This window comes from Simochromis diagramma, unplaced genomic scaffold, assembly GCF_900408965.1.
Source record: "Simochromis diagramma unplaced genomic scaffold, fSimDia1.1 OVJJ01000571.1, whole genome shotgun sequence".
Classification (NCBI taxonomy): domain Eukaryota; kingdom Metazoa; phylum Chordata; class Actinopteri; order Cichliformes; family Cichlidae; genus Simochromis; species Simochromis diagramma.
The window spans coordinates 3,348,474-3,374,390 of record NW_024386885.1 but is presented as its reverse complement, the minus strand read 5'-3'; the positions used below and the strand labels follow the sequence as shown (position 1 = coordinate 3,374,390).

At 44.9% G+C, this 25,917-nt stretch overlaps 1 protein-coding gene across 1 annotated transcript; it reads right to left on the bottom strand.

The window, feature by feature from the left end:
* Positions 1-973: 973 nt before the first annotated feature.
* On the bottom strand, positions 974-25,905 carry LOC120734507 (NACHT, LRR and PYD domains-containing protein 12-like). Its single transcript, XM_040033336.1, has 14 exons — positions 25,662-25,905; positions 24,400-25,594; positions 23,051-23,227; positions 22,670-22,918; positions 22,416-22,586; positions 19,563-19,736; positions 4,591-4,640; positions 3,956-4,521; positions 3,812-3,867; positions 2,947-3,161; positions 2,569-2,828; positions 2,330-2,446; positions 2,109-2,250; positions 974-1,970 (listed from the first exon to the last, which is right to left on the bottom strand). The coding sequence occupies exons 1-14, from the start codon at positions 25,903-25,905 to the stop codon at positions 1,651-1,653; spliced, it is 3,936 nt and encodes a 1,311-aa protein (XP_039889270.1). The 3' UTR covers positions 974-1,650.
* Positions 25,906-25,917: the final 12 nt, after the last annotated feature.

Below are 25,917 nucleotides of genomic sequence, written 5' to 3'. Positions count from 1 at the left end.
CGAGGATGCCAATGTTCACATTTTGGACAGAGAGGACAGATGGTTTGAAAGAGGAGTGAAAGAAGCATCTATGTCCACTGTGAGCGACCATCTTTGAACAGAGGCGGGGGTTTACGACACCAACTGTCTGCCATCTATAATCCAGTTTTGAGATCCTTCCCAGACGCCTTAACGCCCACTCACATCCTGGGCCATCTGACCTCAGGAATTCGCATGATAAGGTGGGGCCAGGTTTCACAATGAGCTCACCCGAAACCCTGGCTGATTGGGACCCACACCCAGTTTCCCACCTTGGCTCAGGCGATTAGAGGATCATCAGGGGGTCCTTTTGTCCCTCTGTGGGGGGAAACTCCCACTAGGTTTAAATCTGGGACTCTCCACCATTTGACCTTAGAACTGAAGAAGCTTCTCGGATGAGAGGTGAAACGTCTTCAAGCAACTTAAAGAAGTCCAGACGCTTTTCTTTGCAAGCTCTTAGACTACGATGACCTGGATGACTGAGAACCTTCAGACAACAAAGCAAAGACTTCCCTCTCTGTCACCTACCTGCTGCCTTGACTCCTCTCTCCTCGCGTCTCTTCCTCGCCTCCTCTCTTTGCATCCTCAGAGGGAGGGTCTAGGATGAGGGGAGAGGAGGTGAGGGAAGGAAACTCACCTGTCCTGAAGCTTAGCAATAAGTAAAAAACAAGCCTTTAAAAAACAGACACAAGCTGCAGCGGGTGATAAACACGTGGCTTCTTCTGCTTCATAAAGCTGAAGTTTTTGCCATGACATCGAGAACAGAACATCCCGGCGTCGAACATCAATTCAATTCAATTCAATTCAATTTTATTTATATAGCGCCAAATCACAACATAAGTCGCCTCAAGGCGCTTCATAGATACAGAGAAAAAAACCCAACAATCATATGACCCCCTATGAGCAAGCATCAACGTGCAGGAAATAAACGCTTAAACCACAGAAAGCAAACAAACACAATCTAAAAGCATTTTTATTGGAACTCGTGAGTTTAAGTGTTGATATGAAAGGTCTGGATCCTGTTATTGCGTCAGTTTACAGAGCACAGCTCACAGGTACAGAAACATTTGCATATATAGTGTTACGAGTCTTAATACTTCAATGATAAACACGATGAAAAACACACTTCCTGCATCGTCCTGTTCATTCAGACTGAAAGTCCCAAAAACTCAGCTGATGGTTTTTTCTTTTCATCCAGCTGCTGCACAAAGAACTGAACCTTTATAACACAAGTAATAACACGTTACACTCAACACTGCAGGCATTCGCTGCATTTTATTAACCTTTGTGTTGTATTTCCACATAAGCATGGTTCACGACCACAGGCTCTGCTGGCTTCACTGATCTGAGTCCAGCTCGCATCATTCACCAGTGCAGCTGTGTCTCACTCTTTCTACTTTCGCTGTCCTCCTGTCTGACAAACACTAACATTTCTAAAATACATTTCAGACATTCTTTGCAGAAAAAACTGGAATTTCTCTTTTATGGATATTTACTGGACGTCTCCCCTCACGTCTAAGCTCATCTGCTTTCTAAGAAGTGTGATCAGTGGAAACATAATCGTGACTTTAAGAAGAAAGAAAGGAAATTTTAGTTCAACGAGTCTCTTTGTTCGTGTCACAGATTTGTGCTTCACATTAAGCCGAGCTCTTTGCACAGATACGGATCGTTGGCGTAAAAGACGGCGATCATTTTTGAACTTGCTTCAGCTCCTTTCTTTCGTACCATGTCGATCAGGTCTCGAGCTTTCTCGTCTCTCTGTTTGGCTCTGGCCGCTTCGCCCTCAGCATCAGTTAGCACGGTTTCGTGCTGCAGCTCGTCCAGCAGCTTGTTCAGAACTGGATTCGACACTTTATCGACGAAGTTTGTGCGAGCGAGTCGCAGCTTCTCTGCTGAGGCGCTGTTCCCCATCTGAAGAGGACTTCCACCTGGAGAGTCAGCCGAGGATGAAGCTGAAAAAGTACGTTTAGAGTCAGAAACACAGTGAGCACATTTCAGAGCAACATTTCTATAAATCAGATCAGTGATTCTGAGCAGGACAGCAGGTTGGATCTCTGTCAGGTTTCAGTTTGTGCTGAGTTAAGGCTCACCGGGCAGATGAAGGTCGTGCTCCCACACTCGTGTCTCCTCAGGATCTTGCACCATCAGCATCACTTCTTCTGTGTTCGTTGTCAGGATGATCTCAAAGGTCGGGTGGTAATTTGGTCCGTAATTTTCAAAAAACTCTGCACGCTGAAGCGAAATGGAAACGCACAATTTAAAACAGCTTTGTGGACAAAGTGTCTGCTGACACTCAGCGACTGATACTCACTGCAGGCTGTATTTTAAAGTGGTGCGGGGCGCTGCTCAGACTGTACTTTTGACCTTTGTGGAAATAACAGAAGGACGGCGCTTCGATGTACTTTGAAGCAGCGTGCTGCACTTTCACCTTCAGAGACATCACAACATTTTCTTAGTGCATGAGTAGTTTCAGAGCTTCAAAGCAAACAGATACAATCAGAGGATTTATTCATGCAGAAGCCATTTAATGATTTCATGATAAAGTCATACGTCGTGCAGAGGGACGTTTCCTGGGAGCAGCATCACACTGAGGATGGGGCGTGGCCTGTTTCTCAGGAAGAGCAGGACTTGGCCACGAATGGGTTTCGTCATGTAATTGACAAACCTCTCAACGAGATCCCAGACGAGGCCAAAGGCGGAGAGGTGAGGGACGTCCACGACCACGTGAGTCTCAGTGATCTCCAGAGGCTGTATGATGCTCATGCCATCATCCGTGATGTGGACCACAGAGATGCTGTCAGAGACCAGTGCTGGGAAAACACACAGCTTCGTTCACTGCAACAGCCTCCAGAAACTTTCCATGGAAAGCAAATCAAAGCATTTTCTGCAGGTTTAATTCTCCTTCAGGTGGTTCAGTGGCGTCCTTACCCGGCTCAGGCTCACAGTGTGGGAGGTGCAGCTGACGTATAGAGTCCCGAGGACACTCGATGCCGAACAGCGGGCCTCCGGCCACTTTGTGCGCTGGTTGGAGGACCAGAGGATCCCAGATCAGAGTCTTGTAGGTGACCTCACTCTCACGAGTCACATCAAAGACCAGACCAGTCAAAGAACACTGGAACAACCCTGGACCGGGAAACAGGAACCTGAACGACACACAACGGTTCAACATGGAGCTCAATGCTGTAGCTGTTAAATTCAGTCTAATTTAATTTATATGGTGCAAGACTGTCATCACAATAGAATTCATACTGTAAAGTAAAACCCAAGGCTTTATGTTATTATACTAGTGAGAGAATCCTAAAAGAGGAAGAAGCATCTATAGCAACATCCTTCATCAACGTTTCCATCAGATGACAGTTAGATGATCACATCCGTCTCTTTTAATTAAAACTTTACTTACTCGTGTGTAGGAGTTGATGGTCAGCCACTGCCTCTATTGACCATGACTTTTGTATTTTAACCAGTTAAGGTATAACTAACCAAGGCCATGTTAAAGTTAACAAATGTGTGTGTTGGGAAGTTGCAAAAATATAACACATAAAACAAAGACTCAAACTGACATTCAACCTTGTAAACAGCAGTATATTAATTGGCTCCCAATACTCCATCAGTTGGTGACCACCATCTACTGTCAGACACAATCTGACATTCAGACTCAACCAATCACACATTTGTTAAAAGCATTTTAAATTTTCCCCACATTCTTCTTTGCATATGTAAAGCACTCTGAGCACCTGTGTGTTTGCAGAGGACATAATCTCACAGTGAGCACATCGAGGCTTGCGTGTCGTACCTGTATGAAACGCCTGCTCTTTCTTTTCTCATCTCAGGTGTGAAGCTTGATCGAGCCTAAAAGTCCAGAGAGGGAAAATTAAATATTTTTTTTAGTCACACAAACTTGTGATGTTGGTGCTACTGAAGAACCAGAAATACTCACAGTTTCCATTTGCAGCTTCACCACCCTGCACAGGGTCAAAGTTCCACCATGAACAGTGAATGCTGGGTAGAGAGGCTCGGTGAACGTGGTGTGGAAGGTATGAATGAGAGTTTTTTTGTCACCAGAAAGTGAATAAAAGGACAGAGTGCCAGCTGGCCAGTCCAGAAACAGTCCCAGTCTCCTGCGTCTGGCCAGGAATGCTTGGACGTCGATGCGTGGGACCGGTATAAAAGTTTCCCTCAACCCGTGTCGGAAGGAGTAACCGTTTGAATTGGTGATGCTGAAACACCAGCTTCTGTCACTACAGTCAATTTCTGTGTCCCAGTGTCCCTTCCTCGGCAGGCTCTTATATGCAACACCAATATTCACAAACGCTTCCCAGTCCACCTCCCAGTAGCAGCGCCCAGTCAGAGCCTCTCGACACAGCACCTGACTGGTTTGGTCAAATCTCTCTGGATGATCAGGATACGACTGCTTTTCCTCAGTGCTGCTTACTTTCCTGTCACATTCAGACAGGACGAGGTTTTCATTCACAGTGTTGGGGTCGAATGTGAGATCACAGGCATCTGTGAAAGAGATGCAGTGAGTTAAGCTTCAGCTCAGTCGATGTTACAGAGAAACTCAGTGACACTTACACTTGTTCAGAAGCTGTGGGTCGACCCAGTGCTCTTCATTGTGGTCCACACTGAGGCAGAAGAGGTCAGGCTGTTATTATTAGTAAATAAACATGAAATAATCTAATATGATAAACATGTTTTGTCAAGGCACCGTGACAGGAAATTATTGCCTTGAGTTGATAAAATTAGTTCACAGATTGAGAGAAAACAACCTTATCAGAGATACAAAACTCAATAAAAAAAATGGTCAGAGGACAAGTAATGAGCACCTGATATGAAACAACAAAGGTGAAGCAGCACTCAGAGACATGCTCCACCCTGTGGCTTTGGTCTGGGTGGAGAAGAATTCGGTCTTCTTTCATCGAGCAGTGTTGTCAAACTTTACTCCAGATAAGCATTTATAGGAGCAGGTAAGCACTGATAAAGCCAAACATTTCTAACAGGAAAAGAAGTTTGTTTCTGTATTTCAGCTTTTAGCACTGCTGTGGGGTACATTTCTCAAATCTCACTTTGACCTGGTCATTGGGACAAAGAGAGACAATGTTCTCATAATGTTTGTTATCTACAGAACCCAGGGTTATTTAGTTTGACTTCACAGTTTTAGAGCTGAGGAGCTGTTAGCCACTGGAGTCGGTAATGTTGCCTTCAGGTACAGGTATTAAAAAAACAACAGCCTAAGATTTTAAATCTTTCTATGTAAAATCCCATTAACAACTGTTATTTATAACACTTACTGACTGAACTGCAGTCAGCACTCTGTTGCTCATGTTTAACCGGGACCTGAAACACTACACGTATAAAGGCTATTTTACATCATGGAGCCCTGCTCTCAGATGTAACTCTATCTGTGAAGCTGGATTTAAGGAATAAATGATTAAATTCAAAGTGTTAAAAACATGTTTAGCGCCAACTTCTGTCAGTACAAGCGTGATGTCATGTGGTTGGTTGGCACTTACATTAGTTTATGTTAGCCAACTAGTAACAAGATCGATACCTCGGAGGAAAATAAGGACACTGAAACTAAACATCAGTGTAAGAGGACCACTTTAGTGCTGCAACAATGAGTTTATATTAAACTCAGGATGTACTGTCCACTTTACTGTCTGTCTTTAGCAGGAAGTGACGGTTCGGTAATTGGCTAGCTGCACTCAAACGGGCAAATCCAGCTGTTAGCCGTGATGGTGGGGTTTGTAAAGCACTTTATAAATGAGGACTGTGTGGAGGAGAGTCTGTTTGAGTCACCAGACCAACAAACTGGAGTCCGACACCCCAGCTTTTCCTCATCAGGCCAAATCGTGTAATCAGCTGGCAAAAAATCAGAATCAGCATACTTTATTAATCCCTAGGGAAATTATGTGGGTTACAGTTGCTCCAGCACAGTAACATTAACAAAAACAGACTAGACTATTTGACAGTACTATATGTTAAAACATATACAAATCATCAAATAATAAATATCCAGGGTTGACAGATGTGATTATAAATAATCATCAAGAATAATGACAGCAACATTATCGAGTAAGAAAAGAGTGTGTGTAAAAAGGATGTAACTATTGCAGTGATTACAGAGTGTTAGATGGAGGAGTTGTACAGGGAGATGGCCACAGGCAGGAATGATTTCCTGTGTTGGACAGTGGTGCTTTTTGGTAATCTCAGTCTCTCACTGAACGTGAAGGCATGCCGGCTCGGATGTCGCCCGGATCAACAAGGTCCGCGTCAGGTGTTGAGGAACCAGGGCACCCTGACGAAAAGTGGGCTACTGGAACAAGAAGGCATCGGTGGGCAAGAGACGAAAACAGGGCGTTGTTGGAATGCTACTACGCAAGTAACCCCGGCGGAAGGGGCTACATGAATAGGATGATGGACCTATGGATTCTTCGATACCCAACATCCACAATGACGGCGAAACAACTAGTAGCTCAGTGTTCCAACATTCGAAAGAAGGGACTGCTCTCACAGCTAGAGATTGACGAGGTACAACACAAATGCGACGGCAAGGAGGAGTCAGGACGCCAGGTCAGGGGGGAGATATCATCACCCCCACCCGAGATTGGGTACATAGCCCCAAGTGCGATAGGAGAAGGATCGTTGAGTGCGAGAGGAACTGACCTGAAAGATAGGATCATGGCCAAGTTTGAAACCTGGATCCCCCGCAGCCGGTTACCAAGATTACGTGAAGTACCCTCAGAAGGTCTGCTAGATGATGTTAATGCAGCACTACGGACAATACCTACAACCACGATTACCGACACTAACAAGCTGATCTACAATACGGCAGCAGTGATCAGTGAGATGCTTGGCTACAAGTTGAACAGCCACAAGGGGCAGTACCCTCCATGGAGAAGGAGGCTAGAGGGCAAGATCAAAGTAGCACGGAGGGAGGTTAGCCAACTAACGGAGTTGCAGAAAGGTGCGACAAATAAGGTGCATAAGAAATACAGCAAGCTGTCCATACCTGAGGCCTTGGAAACTGCCAAGCAAAGACTCACAGCCTTGGCCAGCCGCTTGAGGAGGTACACCAGAGAGATAGAAGGCAGGAGAATAAACCAGCTGTTCTCCACAAAACCAGCAAAGGTGTACTCTCAGTGGCAAGGGAACAATAATAATAAGAGAACAGCACCACCAAGGCAGGAGACCGAGCAATACTGGAAGAGCATATGGGAGAAGGATGCAACCCATAACGGCAATGCTCAGTGGCTAGTGGATCTGAGGGGAGATCACAGCGACCTCCCTGAACAGGGTCCAGTAACCATCACAGTGGCAGATGTCCAAGAAAGGGTCTCCAGTATGAAGAGTTGGACAGCACCAGGGCCCGACATGGTTCACGCCTACTGGCTAAAGAAGCTGACTGCACTCCACGAGCGTCTGGCAGCACAAATGAACCAGCTGCTAGTTAACGAGAGACACCCGGAATGGCTAACCGAAGGTCGGACGGTCCTGATCCCCAAGGACCCCAAGAAGGGACCGGTCCCCTTCAACTACCGACCAATAACCTGCCTCAGTACTACATGGAAGCTCCTGTCAGGCATCATATCGGCTAAGATGAACAGGCACATGGGTCAATACATGAGCGGGACACAGAAAGGAATTGGCAAGAATACCAGAGGCGCAAAACACCAGCTACTGGTAGACAGAACAGTCAGCCGAGACTGCAAGACCAGACTGACCAACCTGTGCACTGCCTGGATTGATTACAAGAAGGCCTATGACTCAATGCCCCACAGCTGGATACTGGAATGCCTAGAATTGTACATGATCAATGGGACCCTAAGAGCCTTCATCAGGAACTCAATGGGGATGTGGCGCACAACACTAGAGGCCAACTCCAAGCCCATAGCACAAGTCACCATCAAGCGCGGGATCTACCAAGGAGATGCTCTGTCCCCACTGCTGTTCTGCATAGGCCTGAACCCCCTCAGTGAGATCATTGACAAGACTGGCTACAGATACCCACTACCGAACGGAGCAGTTGTCAGCCACCTCCTGTACATGGATGACATCAAGCTGTATGCCAAGAGTGAACGAGACATCAATTCACTGATCCACACTACCAGGCTATACAGCAATGACATTGGAATGTCGTTCGGACTGGAGAAGTGTAGTCGGATGGTAACAAAGAGAGGGAAGGTAGTCAGAACTGAGGGGCTCAAACTACCAGAAGGCAACATTGCAGACATAGAGGACAGTTACAAGTACCTGGGGATCCCGCAGGCGAATGGGAACCAGGAATAGGCCGCTAGGAAAGCTGCAACCACCAAGTACCTGCAGAGGGTCAGGCAAGTCCTGAAGAGTCAGCTGAACGGTAAGAACAAGATCCGGGCTATCAACACCTACGCCCTACCCGTGATCAGGTACCCTGCTGGGGTAATAGGCTGGCCAAAGGAGGAGATAGAAGCCACTGACATCAAGACAAGAAAGCTCCTTACCATGCATGGAGGGTTTCACCCCAAGTCCGGCACCCTGAGGCTGTACGCTAAGCGGAAGGAAGGGGGCCGGGGACTGGTGAGTGTCAGCACCACAGTCCAGGATGAGACAACAAACATCCAAGAATACATTGGGAAGATGGCCCCAACTGACCGAGTGCTCAGTGAATACCTCAGGCAGCAGAAACCCAAGAAAGAGGAGGGAGACGAGGAACCATCATGGAAGGACAGGCCCCTGCACGGTATGTACCACCGGCAGATAGGAGGAGGTGGCTGATATCCAGAAATCCTACCAGTGGCTGGACTGAAAGACAGCACAGAGGCACTAATCATGGCAGCACAGGAACAAGCACTAAGCACAAGATCCATAGAGGCTGGGGTCTATCACACCAGGCAAGACCCCAGGTGCAGGCTGTGTAAAGATGCCCCAGAGACAATCCAGCACATAACAGCAGGGTGCAAGATGCTAGCAGGCAAGGCATACATGGAACGCCATAACCAAGTGGCCGGCATAGTGTACAGGAACATCTGTGCCGAGTATAACCTGGAAGTCCCAAGGTCAAAATGGGAGATGCCCCCAAGGGTGGTGGAGAATGACCGAGCTAAGATCCTGTGGGACTTCCAGATACAGACGGACAAAATGGTGGTGGCTAACCAACCGGACATAGTGGCTGGTAGACAAACAGAAGAAGACGGCCGTAGTGATCGATGTAGCGGTTCCGAATGACAGCAATATCAGGAAGAAGAAACACGAGAAGCTGGAGAAATACCAAGGGCTCAGAGAAGAGCTCAAGAGGATGTGGAGGGTGAAGGTGACGGTGGTTCCAGTGGTAATCGAAGCACTGGGTGCGGTGACTCCCAAGCTAGGCGAGTGGCTCCAGCAGATCCCGGGAACAATATCGGAGATCTCTGTCCAGAAGAGCGCAGTCCTGGGAACAGCTAAGATACTGCGCAGGACCCTCAAGCTCCCAGGCCTCTGGTAGAGGACCCGAGCTTGAAGGATAAAACCGCCCGCAGGGGCGTGCTGGGTGTTTTTATTTATATATATATATATATATATATATATATATATATATATATATATATATGTAAGTACTACATGCACACATACAGTGGGGCAAAAAACTATTTAGTCAGCCACCGATTGTGCAAGTTCCCCCACCTAAAATGATGACAGAGGTCAGTAATTTGCACCAGAGGTACACTTCAACTGTGAGAGACAGAATGTGAAAAAAAAATCCATGAATCCACATGGTAGGATTTGTAAAGAATTTATTCGTAAATCAGGGTGGAAAATAAGTATTTGGTCAATAACAAAAATACAACTCAATACTTTGTAACATAACCTTTGTTGGCAATAACAGAGGTCAAACGTTTACTATAGGTCTTTACCAGGTTTGCACACACAGTAGCTGGTATTTTGGCCCATTCCTCCATGCAGATCTTCTCGAGAGCAGTGATGTTTTGGGGCTGTCACCGAGCAACACGGACTTTCAACTCCCGCCACAGATTTTCTATGGGGTTGAGGTCTGGAGACTGGCTAGGCCACTCCAGGACTTTCAAATGCTTCTTACGGAGCCACTCCTTTGTTGCCCGGGCGGTGTGTTTTGGATCATTGTCATGTTGGAAGACCCAGCCTCGTTTCATCTTCAAAGTTCTCACTGATGGAAGGAGGTTTTGGCTCAAAATCTCACGATACATGGCCCCATTCATTCTGTCCTTAACACGGATCAGTCGTCCTGTCCCCTTGGCAGAAAAACAGCCCCATAGCATGATGTTTCCACCCCCATGCTTCACAGTAGGTATGGTGTTCTTGGGATGCAACTCAGTATTCTTCTTCCTCCAAACACGACGAGTTGAGTTTATACCAAAAAGTTCTACTTTGGTTTCATCTGACCACATGACATTCTCCCAATCCTCTGCTGTATCATCCATGTGCTCTCTGGCAAACTTCAGACGGGCCTGGACATGCACTGGCTTCAGCAGCGGAACACGTCTGGCACTGCGGGATTTGATTCCCTGCCGTTGTAGTGTGTTACTGATGGTGACCTTTGTTACTTTGGTCCCAGCTCTCTGCAGGTCATTCACCAGGTCCCCCCGTGTGGTTCTGGGATCTTTGCTCACCGTTCTCATGATCATTTTGACCCCACGGGATGAGATCTTGCGTGGAGCCCCAGATCGAGGGAGATTATCAGTGGTCTTGTATGTCTTCCATTTTCTGATGATTGCTCCCACAGTTGATTTTTTCACACCAAGCTGCTTGCCTATTGTAGATTCACTCTTCCCAGTCTGGTGCAGGTCTACAATACTTTTCCTGGTGTCCTTCGAAAGCTCTTTAGTCTTGGCCATGGCGGAGTTTTGAGGCTGTGGACAGGTGTCTTTTATACAGATGATGAGTTCAAACAGGTGCCATTCATACAGGTAACAAGTGGGGGACAGAAAAGCTTCTTACAGAAGACGTTACAAGTCTGTGAGAGCCAGAGATTTTCCTTGTTTGAGGTGACCAAATACTTATTTTCCACCCTGATTTACGAATAAATTCTTTACAAATCCTACCATGTGAATTCATGGATTTTTTTTTCACATTCTGTCTCTCACAGTTGAAGTGTACCTCTGGTGCAAATTACTGACCTCTGTCATCATTTTAAGTGGGGGAACTTGCACAATCGGTGGCTGACTAAATAGTTTTTTGCCCCACTGTATATATGCACATAATGTACTTTATGCACGTTAAATATGTGGCAATGGCAGACTCATACCTTGGGCTAACATGACTCCAGTGTGGTTATCGGAAAGTTACCAGTCTGTAAACAGTGAGTGGAGAGGGTCCAGTCTTTGTTAATGAAATGGATGGTTACGCTCATGTAGGGTTGCATATCTCTGCTCGTCCATAGGTCAGCAGCCAAGGCATAATGCACGACACTGCAAACATCCTTCTCTACTTTAGCCCGGCATGCGCCATATAAGCGAGGCAACTCGACTTTACTGAAGTGCTTACGACCGGGCATACCTCGGATCAAGGACTTTGACGAGGTCACGAAAGCTGTCCCTCTCAGCTACATAAACAGGGCCATGCCTTTACAAATGTAATGCGAGACGGCTCCTGCGATTTGTTTATGGCGCTGGGATGTTTTCTCATACGGCGTGCCTTGTGTGAAAGACTGCTGTATCTTCGGCTGGCTATAGTTTTTCTTTTCCCAACTTGCTCCCGTTGTTCTACATCTTGGTTTAGCTCGGATTTTCTGGATTCTTGATTATTCTTTTTCGTGGGCCTTCTGTAGGTGACAGAAGAGATCTGTTGTGCTGCCATTGGGCGCGGGAATAGTTTTTAGCATAGCTAGCAAATGGGCGTTGTTACGAAATCAGTTTCACCCCGGTTCTTTTTTATTCCTCGAAGCATCCAGAGACGGCACCGGAACTCAGTAGTCATTTCACAAAACCTTTATTCATCTTTATTTATCTTCATTTAAGCATGCATCTTCTAGAAGGGGAGATGTGCAAGGCCGGTGTCCCGCACGCAACAGATTCTGATGCTCATGGTGCAGTTTCTTTGATCAACAAGCCACCTCCACTGGCCCCCATAATGAGCTCACAGCAGCCTGCAGCGATGCCTAAAATGCCAGCCAAGGTACCAAATTATAATGGGTGGACACCACTAGAGGCCTATCTCTCAGAAGTCCAGCTGGCAGCGAGGCACAGTGGCTGGAGTGACAAAGACGCTGCCACATACCTGGCCCTGGCATTGGAGGGAAATGCATTGCAAGTACTTCTCGACCTAGCCCCAGCAGAGGAGTGGAAGCTCCAGGCCCTCACCATAGCACTGGAGAGGCAATTTGGGCAGCGGTGTTCCACTGACCAGAGCAGGGAGCAGCTGGCCAAAAGTCGTCTGGAAGGAGAGAGCCTGGGCACCTGTTGCACACTTGGATTAAAATGAATTGAAACCAGTGTGGCTTTGTGAGTTCGCCTTTACTGTATCTGCAAATATATATATTGACATAGCACAACGTTACACACTTTTGCAGTCTCACACAACTCTTATAGGCGCACTGTCTTATGGTTAGTTTTTAAACTCAAAACACTAATACTTCTTACAGTACAACAATGAAATAAACATAAACAAAAGATAGTGTGATCCCCCAGTCTATATCTGCTGTGATTACAGCCCGGTACAGGTATAAATCCACAAAAGTGCCACGAGGTTTCCGCACAAACTAATGAATTAGCTCTAGCTGCTAATAGTTAGCATCACGGCTAATTCACATCGCTACCAATAACTTATACACTAATGACACATAGTGGGGATTAACGGCCAACTTTCCCACAATCTCTGCAACCCCGTGGACTCATCTGTAGATACATTTTAAGTTATTTACCATCTTGTATCTGCTTACCTGTAAATATATATGTAGACATAGCACAACGTTACACACTTTTGCAGTCTCACACAACTCTTATAGGCGCACTGCCTTATGGGTAGTGGCTGGGCTTATTTACTCCCGCTAGAGATGCTCATTTTAGGGGATACTCCCTCTTGTGGTGTAACGGAGGAATAACTACCCTTCCTGCACTATGTCATTTTTGGAGACTGGGGCACACATTATTTTACAACAATCAAAGAAAATACATATTTGAACAATCAGACCATTTAACTAAGTATAATTTTGTAACTAAAGATTATGGGGGGTGTCCTGTTTTGTCCACAATGTATTTCTTGTCCTTACACACCTTTGCAGAGGATGTGCAGTTGCATGCCCGATATGGTTACTGAGAGTTTCCCCCAGCTGCCCAGGAGGAGCTCAGTCTACATGCCTTCCTGCAAGGGCTTTCTCCAGAATTGCTGCACCAACATCTCCGCCTTGCCATGCCTCGGTCCCTCCGTGAGGCCCTCCATGAGGATGAATGGGCGGAATTGGTGATGACTGGCCTTGCCAGACCCTGATGAAGGCCACAAGCAGAAACGTGTTAGTCAGTTAATAAAGTTTTTACTTTTAAATGTTGCTGGAGTTCCTGCTTTGTTAGTTTCTCATCCTCTCCATGCACCTTGGAAGTAGGTGAAGTTGTGCCAGAAATTTTTACTGCTATCAGGCCCTGGTAGACACATGATCCACCATTTCCCTGATATGACCTGGTGTACTCCCAGGTCCATTTGGCCCACTTGCAGTAGGCTGGTCACACCAACACCCAGCTGATGACAGTGACCGAAGAGAAGACTGACATGTGAGGAGGGAAACCACCTTGAGTGAGTGACATGGAGCTGGTGCATGACTTCTGGCTCGCCAACATCCAGGACCAGTGCATCATTGGCCTTGATCTGCTGACCTGCTGGGGGCCCTGCGTTGACACATTGAAGCCAGCCATCACCCTTGGTACAGAGACTTTGGCTCTCCACTGCGAGCCGGAGAAAGAAAAAGGAGAGGGCCAAAGACAGACAAGCCAGTCTCCAGGCAGCTGCCACCCAACAGACATCGGACACTGGTGCCACACCAACTACCACCAGTGACCCTATATCACCACTGGTCACCCCAGCTTGTCAGGTCTGACAACCTTCCTTCGACTGAAACAACCCAAACTGTCCATGACATATGGCAGCGCTGTAGTGCAAGCCTCACCACTGACCAGCGCCACCGGTTAATGTGCCTCCTGGAGAACAGCATAGAGATCTTTGCTGCCACTGACAAAGGCAGCAGACAGACAGGGCTTGTCCAACACACCATTGACACCGGCTCTGCTCAGCCCATTTGCCTGCGTCCCCACAAACTGCCCGTCTCAACACGTAGCCCCAACATGTAGGTGTTGGGGCTGTCCTGTCCCAGCAAATTCAAATTCAAATTCAAATTTTATTTGTCACGTACACAGTCATACACAGTACGATATGTAGTGAAATGCTTGGACAACTGCTCGTGACCTAAAGAAAACAAAAAGGAAAAGGCTATGAATAAGATAGGAAATAAATATGAAAAATTAAAAAGGGTAAATTTAACTAGGAAGGAATAAAATATAAATTAAGGTTAAAAATGAAATAACTGTACAACACAAATTAGAATGAAGGGTAAATTTAACTGGGAAGAATAAGATAAATATATAAATTAAAGTTGAAAATAAAATAACTGTACAACAAAATACACAATACACAATATAGAACTATATAAGAATGTATGAAGAAAACTAAATATAAATAAATATATACACAATAACAGCAGCTGTACAAGTATTAACCGGAAATGAAGAATATAGTGATGGAATATAGCAAATGGTGATGGAGAACATGTTGTGGCTTATTTCAGTCCTGCACTGGGTCAAGCTGAAAAAAACTACTGTGTTACTCGATGCAAGCTGCTTGCTATAGTTCTGGCAGTACAGCATTTTTGCCCATACTTGCATGGCTGCCACTTCCTCCTTCGCACTGACAATGGATCCCTAACCTGGCTCTTAAACTTCAAGCACCCAGGAAGCCAGGTGGCCCACTGGTTGGAAGTCCTCCAAGGATACGACTATGAGATCCAGCCCAAGCTAATTTTAGAGATGTTGCGCAAATGGAAGAACGCAGTCTTACATATTTGTTTAATATGTGCGTTGAAGGACATGTCCTGGTCAAAAATGACTCCAAGGTTCCTCACAGTGTTACTGGAGGCCAAGGTAATGCCATCCAGAGTAAGAATCTGGTTAGATACCATATTTCTAAGCTTTTCAGGGCCGAGTACAATAACCTCAGTTTGATCTGAATTAAGAAGCAGAAAGTTAGCGGCCATCCAGGTCTTTATGTCTTTAAGACATTCCTGCAGTTTAACTCACTGGTGTGTGTTATCTGGCTTCATGGACAGATAGAGCTGGGTGTCATAGGGCGACCGTGGCTCAGGGGGTTAGGAATCGCATCTGTAACCGGAAGGTCGCCGGTTCGATCCCTGGGCTCTCTGTCCTGGTCGTTGTGTCCTTGGGCAAGACACTTTACCCTACTTGCCTACTGGTGTTGGCCAGAGGGGCCGATGGCGCGATATGGCAGCCTCGCTTCTGTCAGTGCAGCTGTGGCTACAACTGTAGCTGCCTCCACCAGTGTGTGAATGTGAGAGTGACTGAATAGTGGAATTGTAAAGCGCTTTGGGTGCCTTGAAAAGCACCCATATAGCACCCCTATATAAATCCAATCCATTATCTGCATAGCAGTGTAAATGTATGCTATGTCTTCTAATGATGCTGCCTAAGGGAAGCATGTATAATGTAAACAGAATTGGTCTTAGCACTGAACCCTGTGGAACTCCATAATTAACCTCAGTGTGTGAAGAGGACTCTCCATTTACATGCACAAACTGGAGTCTATTAGATAGATATGATACAAACCACTGCAGCGCAGTACCTGTAATACCTACAGCATGTTCTAATCGCTCTAATAGGATATTATGGTCGACAGTATCGAACGCTGCACTGAGGTCTAGCAGGACAAGCACAGAGATGAGTCCACTGTCAGAGGCCATAAGAAGATCATTTGTAACCTTCACTAAAGCTGTTTCTGTGCTGTGCTGAGCTCTGAAACCTGACTGAAACCTCTGCAGATGATCTGTTAGCTGTTTGACAACTACTCTTTCAAGGATGTTTGATATGAAAGGAAGGTTGGAGATTGCTCTGAACACCAGTGGACTTGGTGTTTGGAGCCCCACCTAAGCCTGAGATTGCTGATGGGCAAGAAATGGACTACTTCAGGAGGCTGAGGGAGTGGCTGCAGGTGGTCCATGATTACACTCGCCAGGCCCAGGCCAACGTGGGAGTACGACAGGAGAGGGCCTACAACACCAAGTGCCAGGAGAGAGCCTTTGTGCCAGGGGATAGGTCTGGGTATATTGCCCTGTCTGCAGTAAGGGTGTCTCCCCGAAGCTCTGCAGTCACTGGCAAGGGACTGCAGAAGTCATGACACTGTTATCTGAGGCGCCAGAGGCAGATGGTAGTGTTGCACCAGGAGAGTCTCACCTACTGTATGAGAAGGGGGTGCCAGCTGTACACCCTGTCCTGATGAGGATTACTCTCCCCCAGCTGGTTTCAATGGGCCTAGGGCAGACCCCTGGACATTTGAAAGACTTTGTGTGGGGTGAGGGGGTTACTGGGGATGACTAACCCCTTCAGGTGGGGTCTATGTAGCAGGCTAAGGGAAGGAGCCACTAGACGAAAGACTCATGGGCCTGTTCACTTGACATTCATGTATTAATTTACAGTTATCTTGCACTAATCTATCATTGTTATTGTTCATGTATAATGTTATTGCAGCTGTTTGTTCTGTATTGAGTGTGGCCAGCAATGGGCACCATGACTGAGACTGCTGTACTCGTTAATGACCTCTGATGACTGTTCTGTTCGGGGGTTCATCCACTCATCCATCTTCTTCCACTTATCTGGAGCAGGGTCGGGGGGGCAGCAGTTGAACAACAAGGTGCTCCCAGGCCAGCTGAGAGATATAATCTCTCAAGTGTGTCCTGGGTCCTGGGTCTGCCCCGGGGCCTCCTCCCTGGGACATGCCCAGAATACCTCACTCAAGAGGCTCCCAGGAGGCATCCTTGTCAGATGCCCGAACCACCTCAACTGGCTCCTTTCGGTGTGGAGGAGCAGCGGCTCTACTCTGAGCCCCTCCTGGATGGCCAAACTTCTTACCGTATCTCTAAGGGAGATCTCTAAGCTGCATTCCTGTAGCTAAGCGATGTATGGAACACAGGAACTGCAGGTCAAAATAGAAATCTCTGTCTCCTACTGTGCTTAAGTTTGCCATAGTATGTTGCAAACTGTCCGAGTGTGTTTGGGAACAGAAAGATTATTTTATTGCATAAAATAGTGCTGCTCGGTACCCCTGGTCAGAGGGTTTCTGTCCGTCCGGTGAGCCACCTGTCACCTGGCTCAAATAGACTATCCACACAGTCCTCATTTGTAAAGTGCTTTACAAACCTTAACATTAGGGCTAACCGCTAATTTGCCTGTTTGACTGCAGCTAGCGAAACAGCGAACAGCCACTTTCTGCTAAAGAGACAGACAGTGAAGTGGACAGTATATCCTCAGTTTAACATAAACTCATTGTTGCAGCACTGATGTGATCCCCTTACATTGTTTTTTTTAGTTTTAATCTCCTTATTTTCCTCTGAGTTATAGATCCTGCCACTAGTTAGCTAACATAAACGAATGTAAGTCTATTAGCCACAGCCAACCAACCATATGACGTAACCATATGACAGAAGACAGCGCTAAACATGTTTTCAAAATTTTGACTTTAAGCTCTTATTTGTGAAAGCAGTCCTCAGTGCGTTAAATTAGCCTTTATATGTGAAGCGTTTCATGTCTCTCTGCTCACCCAAACCACTGATGAAACACTGTCTGACTGGTCAGTAGGTCCTGTAATATTAGCATAAAGACAAACAAACAAATGGCTAATTAAGTTCAGCTGAGTTTGCTGAGCTGTGTGAATCTGGCAACACTTAATTTGCAACATTATCTGATAAAGTAACAACCCCCATGAGTGATTTCAACAGGCGGTATTTTTGTGAAGTATTGGACATAGGAGCTTGTAGTAAATTTGAAAATATATTGGTGGATATACAGTTTTCCATACAAAACCTACAATTCACATATGCCATGTGGAAGCATGGCTTATGGTCATCCAACAGGCAAACTATACTTGTGAGCATGTCTGGAGTCAATGAGCCACTACTGTTGTTGTGAAACTCACAAATCCTGTCTTACTAACAGTATGTGTTTCAATTCCTACCAAGAAAGGCTGCAGAATTGAAGCATTTTGAAATCAGATAATTCTTTTTGATACATCCTTTATTTTGCACCATTTAGTAGGTTGCAGTTCAGCCATAGCAGCAGATTAGTTGCTGCTAAGTGCCAAAAGAAAGAGCTTGAGGTAAGTTTTAATTCTCAAATACAAGAAAGGTCCCTCCATCAATTAAATGCACTACTGATGTCAATCTATTTGTGCTGACATCGGTCATTTATGGAGAACTTGCTAACTATTCAATATAGCAGCCAGCTGGTTGACTTTAGTGCGCCTTAATGTTAAAGTTATCTCTAGATGCCGGAGTCTTTTTTTCCTTTTTTATCCTTATGAAGCAATTGTATTGAACTCGCTAACATGGCAACATTATTAAACATTTTTGTTATTCAAACATTTGTAGAGACGCTTAGCTACTGTTCTTTGTTAACATTGCTGCATAACAGACGAAGGGGGCCAGAAAGAGAGAAACTTTGCATCCTTTGGATTTTTGAAAAGAAAATATCTTGAGCCAGTGACATAGAAAGGGGTCCTGTTAATAGCAATGGGACTGTGTCAATGGAGAATTGTACTTAGTAGTCAGTATAAGCTTTTAATGATATACGTTTGCATATGATAGAATACTGCATGGTGATCTTCTTTTGATGACTTAGGCTGTTGTTCACTACAAGACTTCTTCTGTTCTGTTTTGTAAGTTTCTTCCCACAGCGATAATGAGAGCTGAACAAGCAGTTTCACTCCCTACCAGGAAGAGGAGAGCTGAACACTCTTACCTTCGCTCCCTAACAAGAAGAGGGGCCGCGTCCTTCAGATTCTCACAATACACACACATACACATGCATACGCACATACATACGCACTAACATTCCTCTGTCTATGAACAGACTTATTCACTATTGTATTACTTTTGTGTATAAATAAAGACAAGTGCAAGAACAGAGCGCACATCACAGGGCCCCCACTCTGGTGTGAGCGCTCTGTGACCGCCCTTGCAAGTAAAAACTGCAGCGTGTGTGTTTCTACTCTCCGACTCTCAGCTGAAGAAGTGTCTTTAGAAAAAATCTCATGACAGACTGTTAAAGACAACCAAGAAAGTGAGAGAGAGTCTATTTTTTGAGTTAAACTACAAAACAATTCAGACTATTTAAGACAATTTAAAAGCATTTAATACATCAAAATCACTATTTAGTTCATTTTCAGAAAGGTTAAGCAGTTCTAGCTCTGTAGTTCAATATTTTGATGGTCAAGATGAAAAAAAACTTTATAGGGAAGTTATGAAATCATTTTCAGAACTTAGTGTGGAAGCTACACAGTGTACCAACTTGAGCGTTTCCAGTCTACATTCTGGGTCTTCCAGTCGCTCCAACAGCAGTTTCACTCCTGACACGCCTGGATGGTTGTAGCTCAGGTCCAGCTCTCTCAGGTGGGAGGGGTTGGACTTCAGAGCTGAGGCCAGAAAGACACAACCTTCCTCTGTGATCCCACAACATGACAGCCTGGAGAGAAAATAGCTCTTACTAAAGCATAGCGGCTGAAGCAACTTTGAACTTGTTTTGCCCATGCAAAAACAAGTATTGATAAAAAATAAACTACATCCTTATCATTTTCTTTGGTTTAAACATAAGAGCATAATAATAATAATGTCCTGCTGTTTAACTAATTGGTGTGTGTTATCTGGCTTCAAGGATAGATAGAGTTGGGTATCCTCAATGGTCTTTCAACAGTTTGAACTTTCTTTTCTGACACTTAGGGAAATAATAGGCCAACTGAAAAACTCTAATTCTCGTCATGATGTGCTTCCCTCTCGCATTATCAATAATGCCCTGAACACTATTGGAGCCTGCACCTTCTTCTAATGAATTCCTCACTCTTATCAGGCTGCGTCCCTACTGCTTTCAAACATGCAATGGTGTAACCTGTTATCAAGAAAAGTAATCTCGATCCTTTCAAACTACAGACCGGTCTCTAAACTTCCTTTTATGTCTAAAATCTTAGAAAAACTATTTCTTAAGCAATTACAATCCTTCTTGGAGACTAATGGAATCAAGGAAAAATTCCAGTCCGGTTTCAAATCTCACCACAGCACAGAGACAGCTCTACTGAGAGTTTTTAATGATCTCCTTGTAACTGCTGATGCAGGGCGTCCTGTGGTTTTAGTTCTACTAGACTTGACTTCTGCCTTTGATACTGTTGACCTCAACATCCTCCTTTCAAGGCTAGAACATGTAGTTGGCCTTAAAGGCAAATTGTTTTCATGGTTCAAATCATATTTACCCGAGAGGACTTTCTCTGTCTCTATGGGCAATTATTCTTCCTCATTCGCACCCCTCTGCTGTGGTGTGCCCCATGGGGTCTGTGTTAAGTAGTTGAATGGGACCATACCGGTCCTTGAGGATCAGGAGTGTCTGGCTTTGGTTAGCCATCTCTCGTTGACTAGCAGCTGGTTCATTTGTGCTGCCAGATGCTCGTGAAGTGCAGTCAGCTTCTTCAGCCAGTAGGCGTGAACCATGTCAGAGCCTGGTGCTGTCCAACTCTTCATACTCGAGACCCTTTCATGGATGTCTGCCACTGTGATGGTTATTGGTAACTGTTCCCATATGCTCTTCCACCATTTCAGAAATTTGTGGGTGTGTTTTTTTGTTTGTTTGGCTGTTTTTTTTGTACTACTTGAACACTAAAGTGCCCCTCAAATGAGATGACAGTGCCAGCTGTTGCCCACAGCACATTTAAGTTTGTAATGGAATCCTGGCTCCATCGGCAAATCCCCAATGCCTGGGTGGAGCTACTGGGCAAAACATTACACCGTCAGGACTTCTGATGAGGGAACGGGCGGTGGGCTCTGTGCTATTTATTTATTCGGGCATGTGTGTGAATTGCAGAGTGAGTAGAGGTGAGCTGCCAATTATTTTGGGAAGTTTTCTTTTCTCCTGTGTTGTTAGACCAGGGATGTTAGACTTTGTCATTTCTTTTGTTGCTTTCTTGAAGAGGTCAAAGGGGGACCGAAGTTTAGATTTGGGTTTTGTTTGTTGTGTTGGCCTTGGCTCACCCTGAAGCCGTACACTCCCTCTATCGTTGTTCTGAATGCCATTCGTGTAAATAAATTGTTATAAAAAGCCCGATGCTATGGCTGTGTCTGTTTGAGCATGGGGAGTTGCAGGACACCCTCCTCTTGTTACGGTCGTTCCGAGCCAGGTCATAACAAGGGGCTTTAAACAAGCCAACAAGGTCTGATATTTAAAAAAATCTTTACCTAAATGAGTATTATGCTTTTCTGAACAAGCTGTATCAAGAATTATTTGCTTACTTTTAGATTTTACACCTTGATTTAGAATTTAACTCTCTTTGAAGTGGCAGCCCAGTGGGGTTAGGTTGCAACCACTGGGCTGCCACTTCAAAGAGCTGGCTGGCATAAGCACAAGGCAGTTCCCATGCCCCATCTGTCTCTCCCGGAAATGCCAGCAATACTCGGCACAATGGTACAAACCATACAACTAGCCCAATGAGTGCACCCTCCACCTCTCCACCGCAGCTGAGCCAAAACCACACCCCAAGCCAAATCAATCTCTGGTTGCTGGTACTGCTGCTTACGCCAGCTTTCTGTAACTTTTGCACCCCAGAAATTCTACAACAGAATGACTGAAAAGAAAATAATCAAGATGCTACAATGGTCAGACTGAAATACTGTATCGTGTCCTTAAGAGAACTGTGCATACAAAAATTCCTGCCAACCTCAATGAACTGAAGCATTGGTGTAAAGAAGGGTGTACCAAAATTCCTTCAGAATGATGTGAGAGATGATAAATTAATACAGAAAATAGTTACCTAACGTTATTGCTGCTGAAAGTGGCTCTCCAAGCTAATGAATGAAGCCCCATTTAGTTTTGACACACTGCATCTGCACTTTGGTTCAATTAAAAAATGGGACAGTGTAATATGCCATGTGTTATTCATCCAGGTTGTTTTTGTTTATTATTAATAATGCAACAATACCTGCCACCCTGACGTGCTGGCCAGTAACAGGAGCACATTTAGGGAGAGTCTAAGATTACCCAAATGCACTACTGAACGATAATTCCTGCCTGTGGATATCTCTGTACAAAGAATTGAGTGTGCATTTTCTTTTTTACCATGACTATATCTGAACTACATTATGAGACCAGAGGGTGTATCAGTACCTCAGTGTTTCCAGCCTACATTTTGAACTCCCAAGTCCAGCAGAGAGCAGTTGCACACCTGAATCCTGTAAGTCATTGCAACTGAGGTCAAGCTGCCTCATCTGGGAGTCGGAGCTGAGAACTGAAGCAAACACCTGACAGCACTTATTTTTCAGGTAACAACCAGGCATGCTGCAGAGAGAACAAAATCATCTGAACATCATATATGCAAGAGAGCAAAATGTGCAGATGGTCCCATCACTAATTGCATTTACCTGAACTGCTCCAGTCTGCAGACTGGACCGATCAAAGCAGAAGGAATCATAGTCAACAGAGTTAATTCATCAATGAAATCTTCATAGTTTTCATTTCTTTTCAACTCTCTTGTATAATATCCACTGTAATCCTTTGGATAACTGTACATGCAGTTAGTGAAGCTCAGGACCTTCAGAGGTGATTGTTTTGATTGAAGGATTGAGGTCAGAATGTGACAATTCCTAAAGTCTAGAGAAAACCCAGATAACCTGTGCAAAACATATCAGGTATAAACAAAGGATACCAAGGATAATTTACTGCAATTCCGTTACTGGACATATTGTATCTCATGTTTTAACAATTTAACTAAAAAGCTTAGAGAAACAGTTATTTACACTGACCTCAGTATCTCCAGTTTACACTCAGGAAATCCCAGTACATCAATGAGAGCATAAGGAAAACCATCACTGACGTTAGAGTAACACACCAGGCACAACTCTCTTAAGCAAGAGTCTGCTGACTGAAGAATGGACAGTAGTACACTCAGGCGATCATTGCTTATATGCTCACTCTTAAGTCTGTTGAATCAGAAGAAAAGTGGAGAATGGCATGTCATGGTGGGTTTCTTATTTTCCTGGGCAATGAGAAAACATAAGTAGCAATGAACACTGTATTAGCTAACATTATTGTATAATAGTTATCATAACATGTATGCAGCAACCAATACTATTGTTCAATTTCATACCAGGACTAACATAGGTTTAGGTATAACACACCAATCTCGCCTCTGTCAGTGCACCCCAGGGCGGCTGTGGCTACAATGTAGCTTACCATCACCAGTGTGTGAATGGGTGGATGACTGAATGTGTAAAGCGCTTTGGGGGTCCTTAGGGACTAGTAAAGCGCTATATAAATGCAGGCCATTTACCAATCTGGACAAGACAGAAAAGGAAGTGGATGATCCAGTCGGTATACTCAGACTTAAGATCAACAGAAATGCCTAAACGTTCTTTGCACAATTCACACCATGCACTGTTGTGTTTTTGACACAATGTATATTTCACTAGCTGGGCCCACGTCCTCATTTTAGGTTTGACAGCGTTTTAGTAGACAAAAGTGATGCTTTGACATGAATTGAGCTGCGGTTTGGGGAAGGCCTCGAAGGGGACTGGCGATGGCTCCTGGGCCTGGCAGATCCTCATGTACTAAATCGAAATGAAGAAGTTAGAAAATTGAGAACAAGGAGGGAGGGAGGGTGGGGCATGTAAACGAGAATGAACAGCTTGCAGAACGGGGGTAACCTATATAGATGACAACTGGAAGGAGAGTGTTTGGAGGCGTGATCCTGCTCCTGACATTCCGATAGATAATCTCCAAAACATTTATATAATCCAAAATACTTCATTCACTTTAGTGAGTAAAAAGTTCAAAGTCAGCAGAGTATATTACAATTTACCAGATTTTAATTAGGCCACTAGTATCTTCCAGATCCTCTCCCTGTTCCCTAGAAATCCCATTGTGACTACTTGCAGGTGCACATTTGCAGGTGCACATCATATAGCGTCTCTGATGTATCAAAATCTGAAACTTTCAACTAGATTATTTTTTTTCCTTCATATGTACTATCACTCACCAGTTAGCCACAGCTGGGCTCACTTAATCTTGGCTATTTGGCTAAATGAATTTTCTTCCCATTCTATCTAAACAAACTTTTATTTACCTACTAAATCGGAATATTTGCACTACTTACACAGCCTTCTTGCAGTTCTTCATTTGCTGGACAAGTTTCTCAGTCCCAATCAACGGTGTGACAGAATTTGTCAGATCAAGTTCCTCGAGCACTTCCCCTGATATCTGCATCATGGTCGACAGTACTGCACAGTCAATAGGTAAGAGTCTCGCTCCTGAATCCAGATACATTCTGATGTCATCCTGAAATCTCTCTTCCTTCAGCTCAAACTTGCAGAGGAAAAGGTTCATGTACCTCTCTCGTGGGATGTCTTTGACATGGAAATTCTTCAGGTATCCCTTCATCTCTTCGGTGGTGTCCGAGCTGCTCTTTACCTGTGGCAGTAAACCCTGCAGCACTGTTTGATTGGACTCCAGAGAAAATCCAAGGAAGAAACACAGAAACAGATCTAACTGACCTTTCTCACTTTGCAAGGCTTTATCCACAACCTTTTTCTGCAAATCCAGAAAGCTCAGATCTGTCGGGTCGACACCCAGGAAAGACTTCAAAGTACTGAAGTTGTCCGTCAGGATGCAGTGGTGCATGTAGAGAGCTGCAAGAAACTCCTGAAAGCTTAAATGCACAAAGCTGAACATCTTCTTCTTGTACAGGCCTCGTTCTTCCTTAAGAATCTCTGAGCAAAATCCACAAAACACTGATGCTTCACCAACATCGATGCCACTTTCTGTGAGGTCCTCTTCATAGAATATGATGTTTCCTTTCTGCAGCTGTTCAAATGCCAACTTGGACAGGTTTAAAAGCATGGCAGAGTTCTGGGCTTGAGACTTCTTCTGTTTGGACCTCTTCTTGGAGCTTTTCCCTGCATATTTCTGTCTCGTTCTTTGTGTTTGAATTAGTAAGTAATAAATGTACAGCTCTGTCATCGTTGTGATGCCGCGGCTCCTCTCATCACTCCATCCTTTCCTAAACACCTCAGCGATGATCCAGCAAAACACTGGGATATGGCCCATGAAATAGAAGCTGATCATTCCTCTAAGACGAGACAGGATTTCTTCTGCCTGATTAGCAGTGCTGAATCTCTTCCTGAAGTATGACTCTTTTTGTTGCTCAGTGAAACCTTGGACTTCTGTCATCTGGTCAATGTATTTAGAAGGTATCTGACTGGCAGCTGCAGGTCTGGATGTTACCCAGAGCAGAGCGCGAGGCAGCAGGTTGCCTTGGATGAGGTTGGTCAGCAGCACATTGACATGTTGATCTTTGATCTATTTCACTTATTCTCACAGCTCCATCAAAGTCCAGTGGAAATCTGCTTTCATCCAAACCATCAAAGATGAACAGCACTTGCTTGTGAACAAGCTGCTGTGTAGCTTCTAGGGGTTTTATTTCAGGGTAGAAGTGAAGGAGAAGCTGCAGCAGACTGTAGTCGGCATCTCTGAGCATGTTCAGCTCTCTAAAGGGGAGCACAAAGATGAAATCAATGTGCTGGTTAGATTTTCCTTCTGCCCAGCTTAGAGCAAAGTTTTGGACAGCAAATGTCTTTCCAATGCCAGCGATGCCTTTCGTCATCACTCTTTGGAT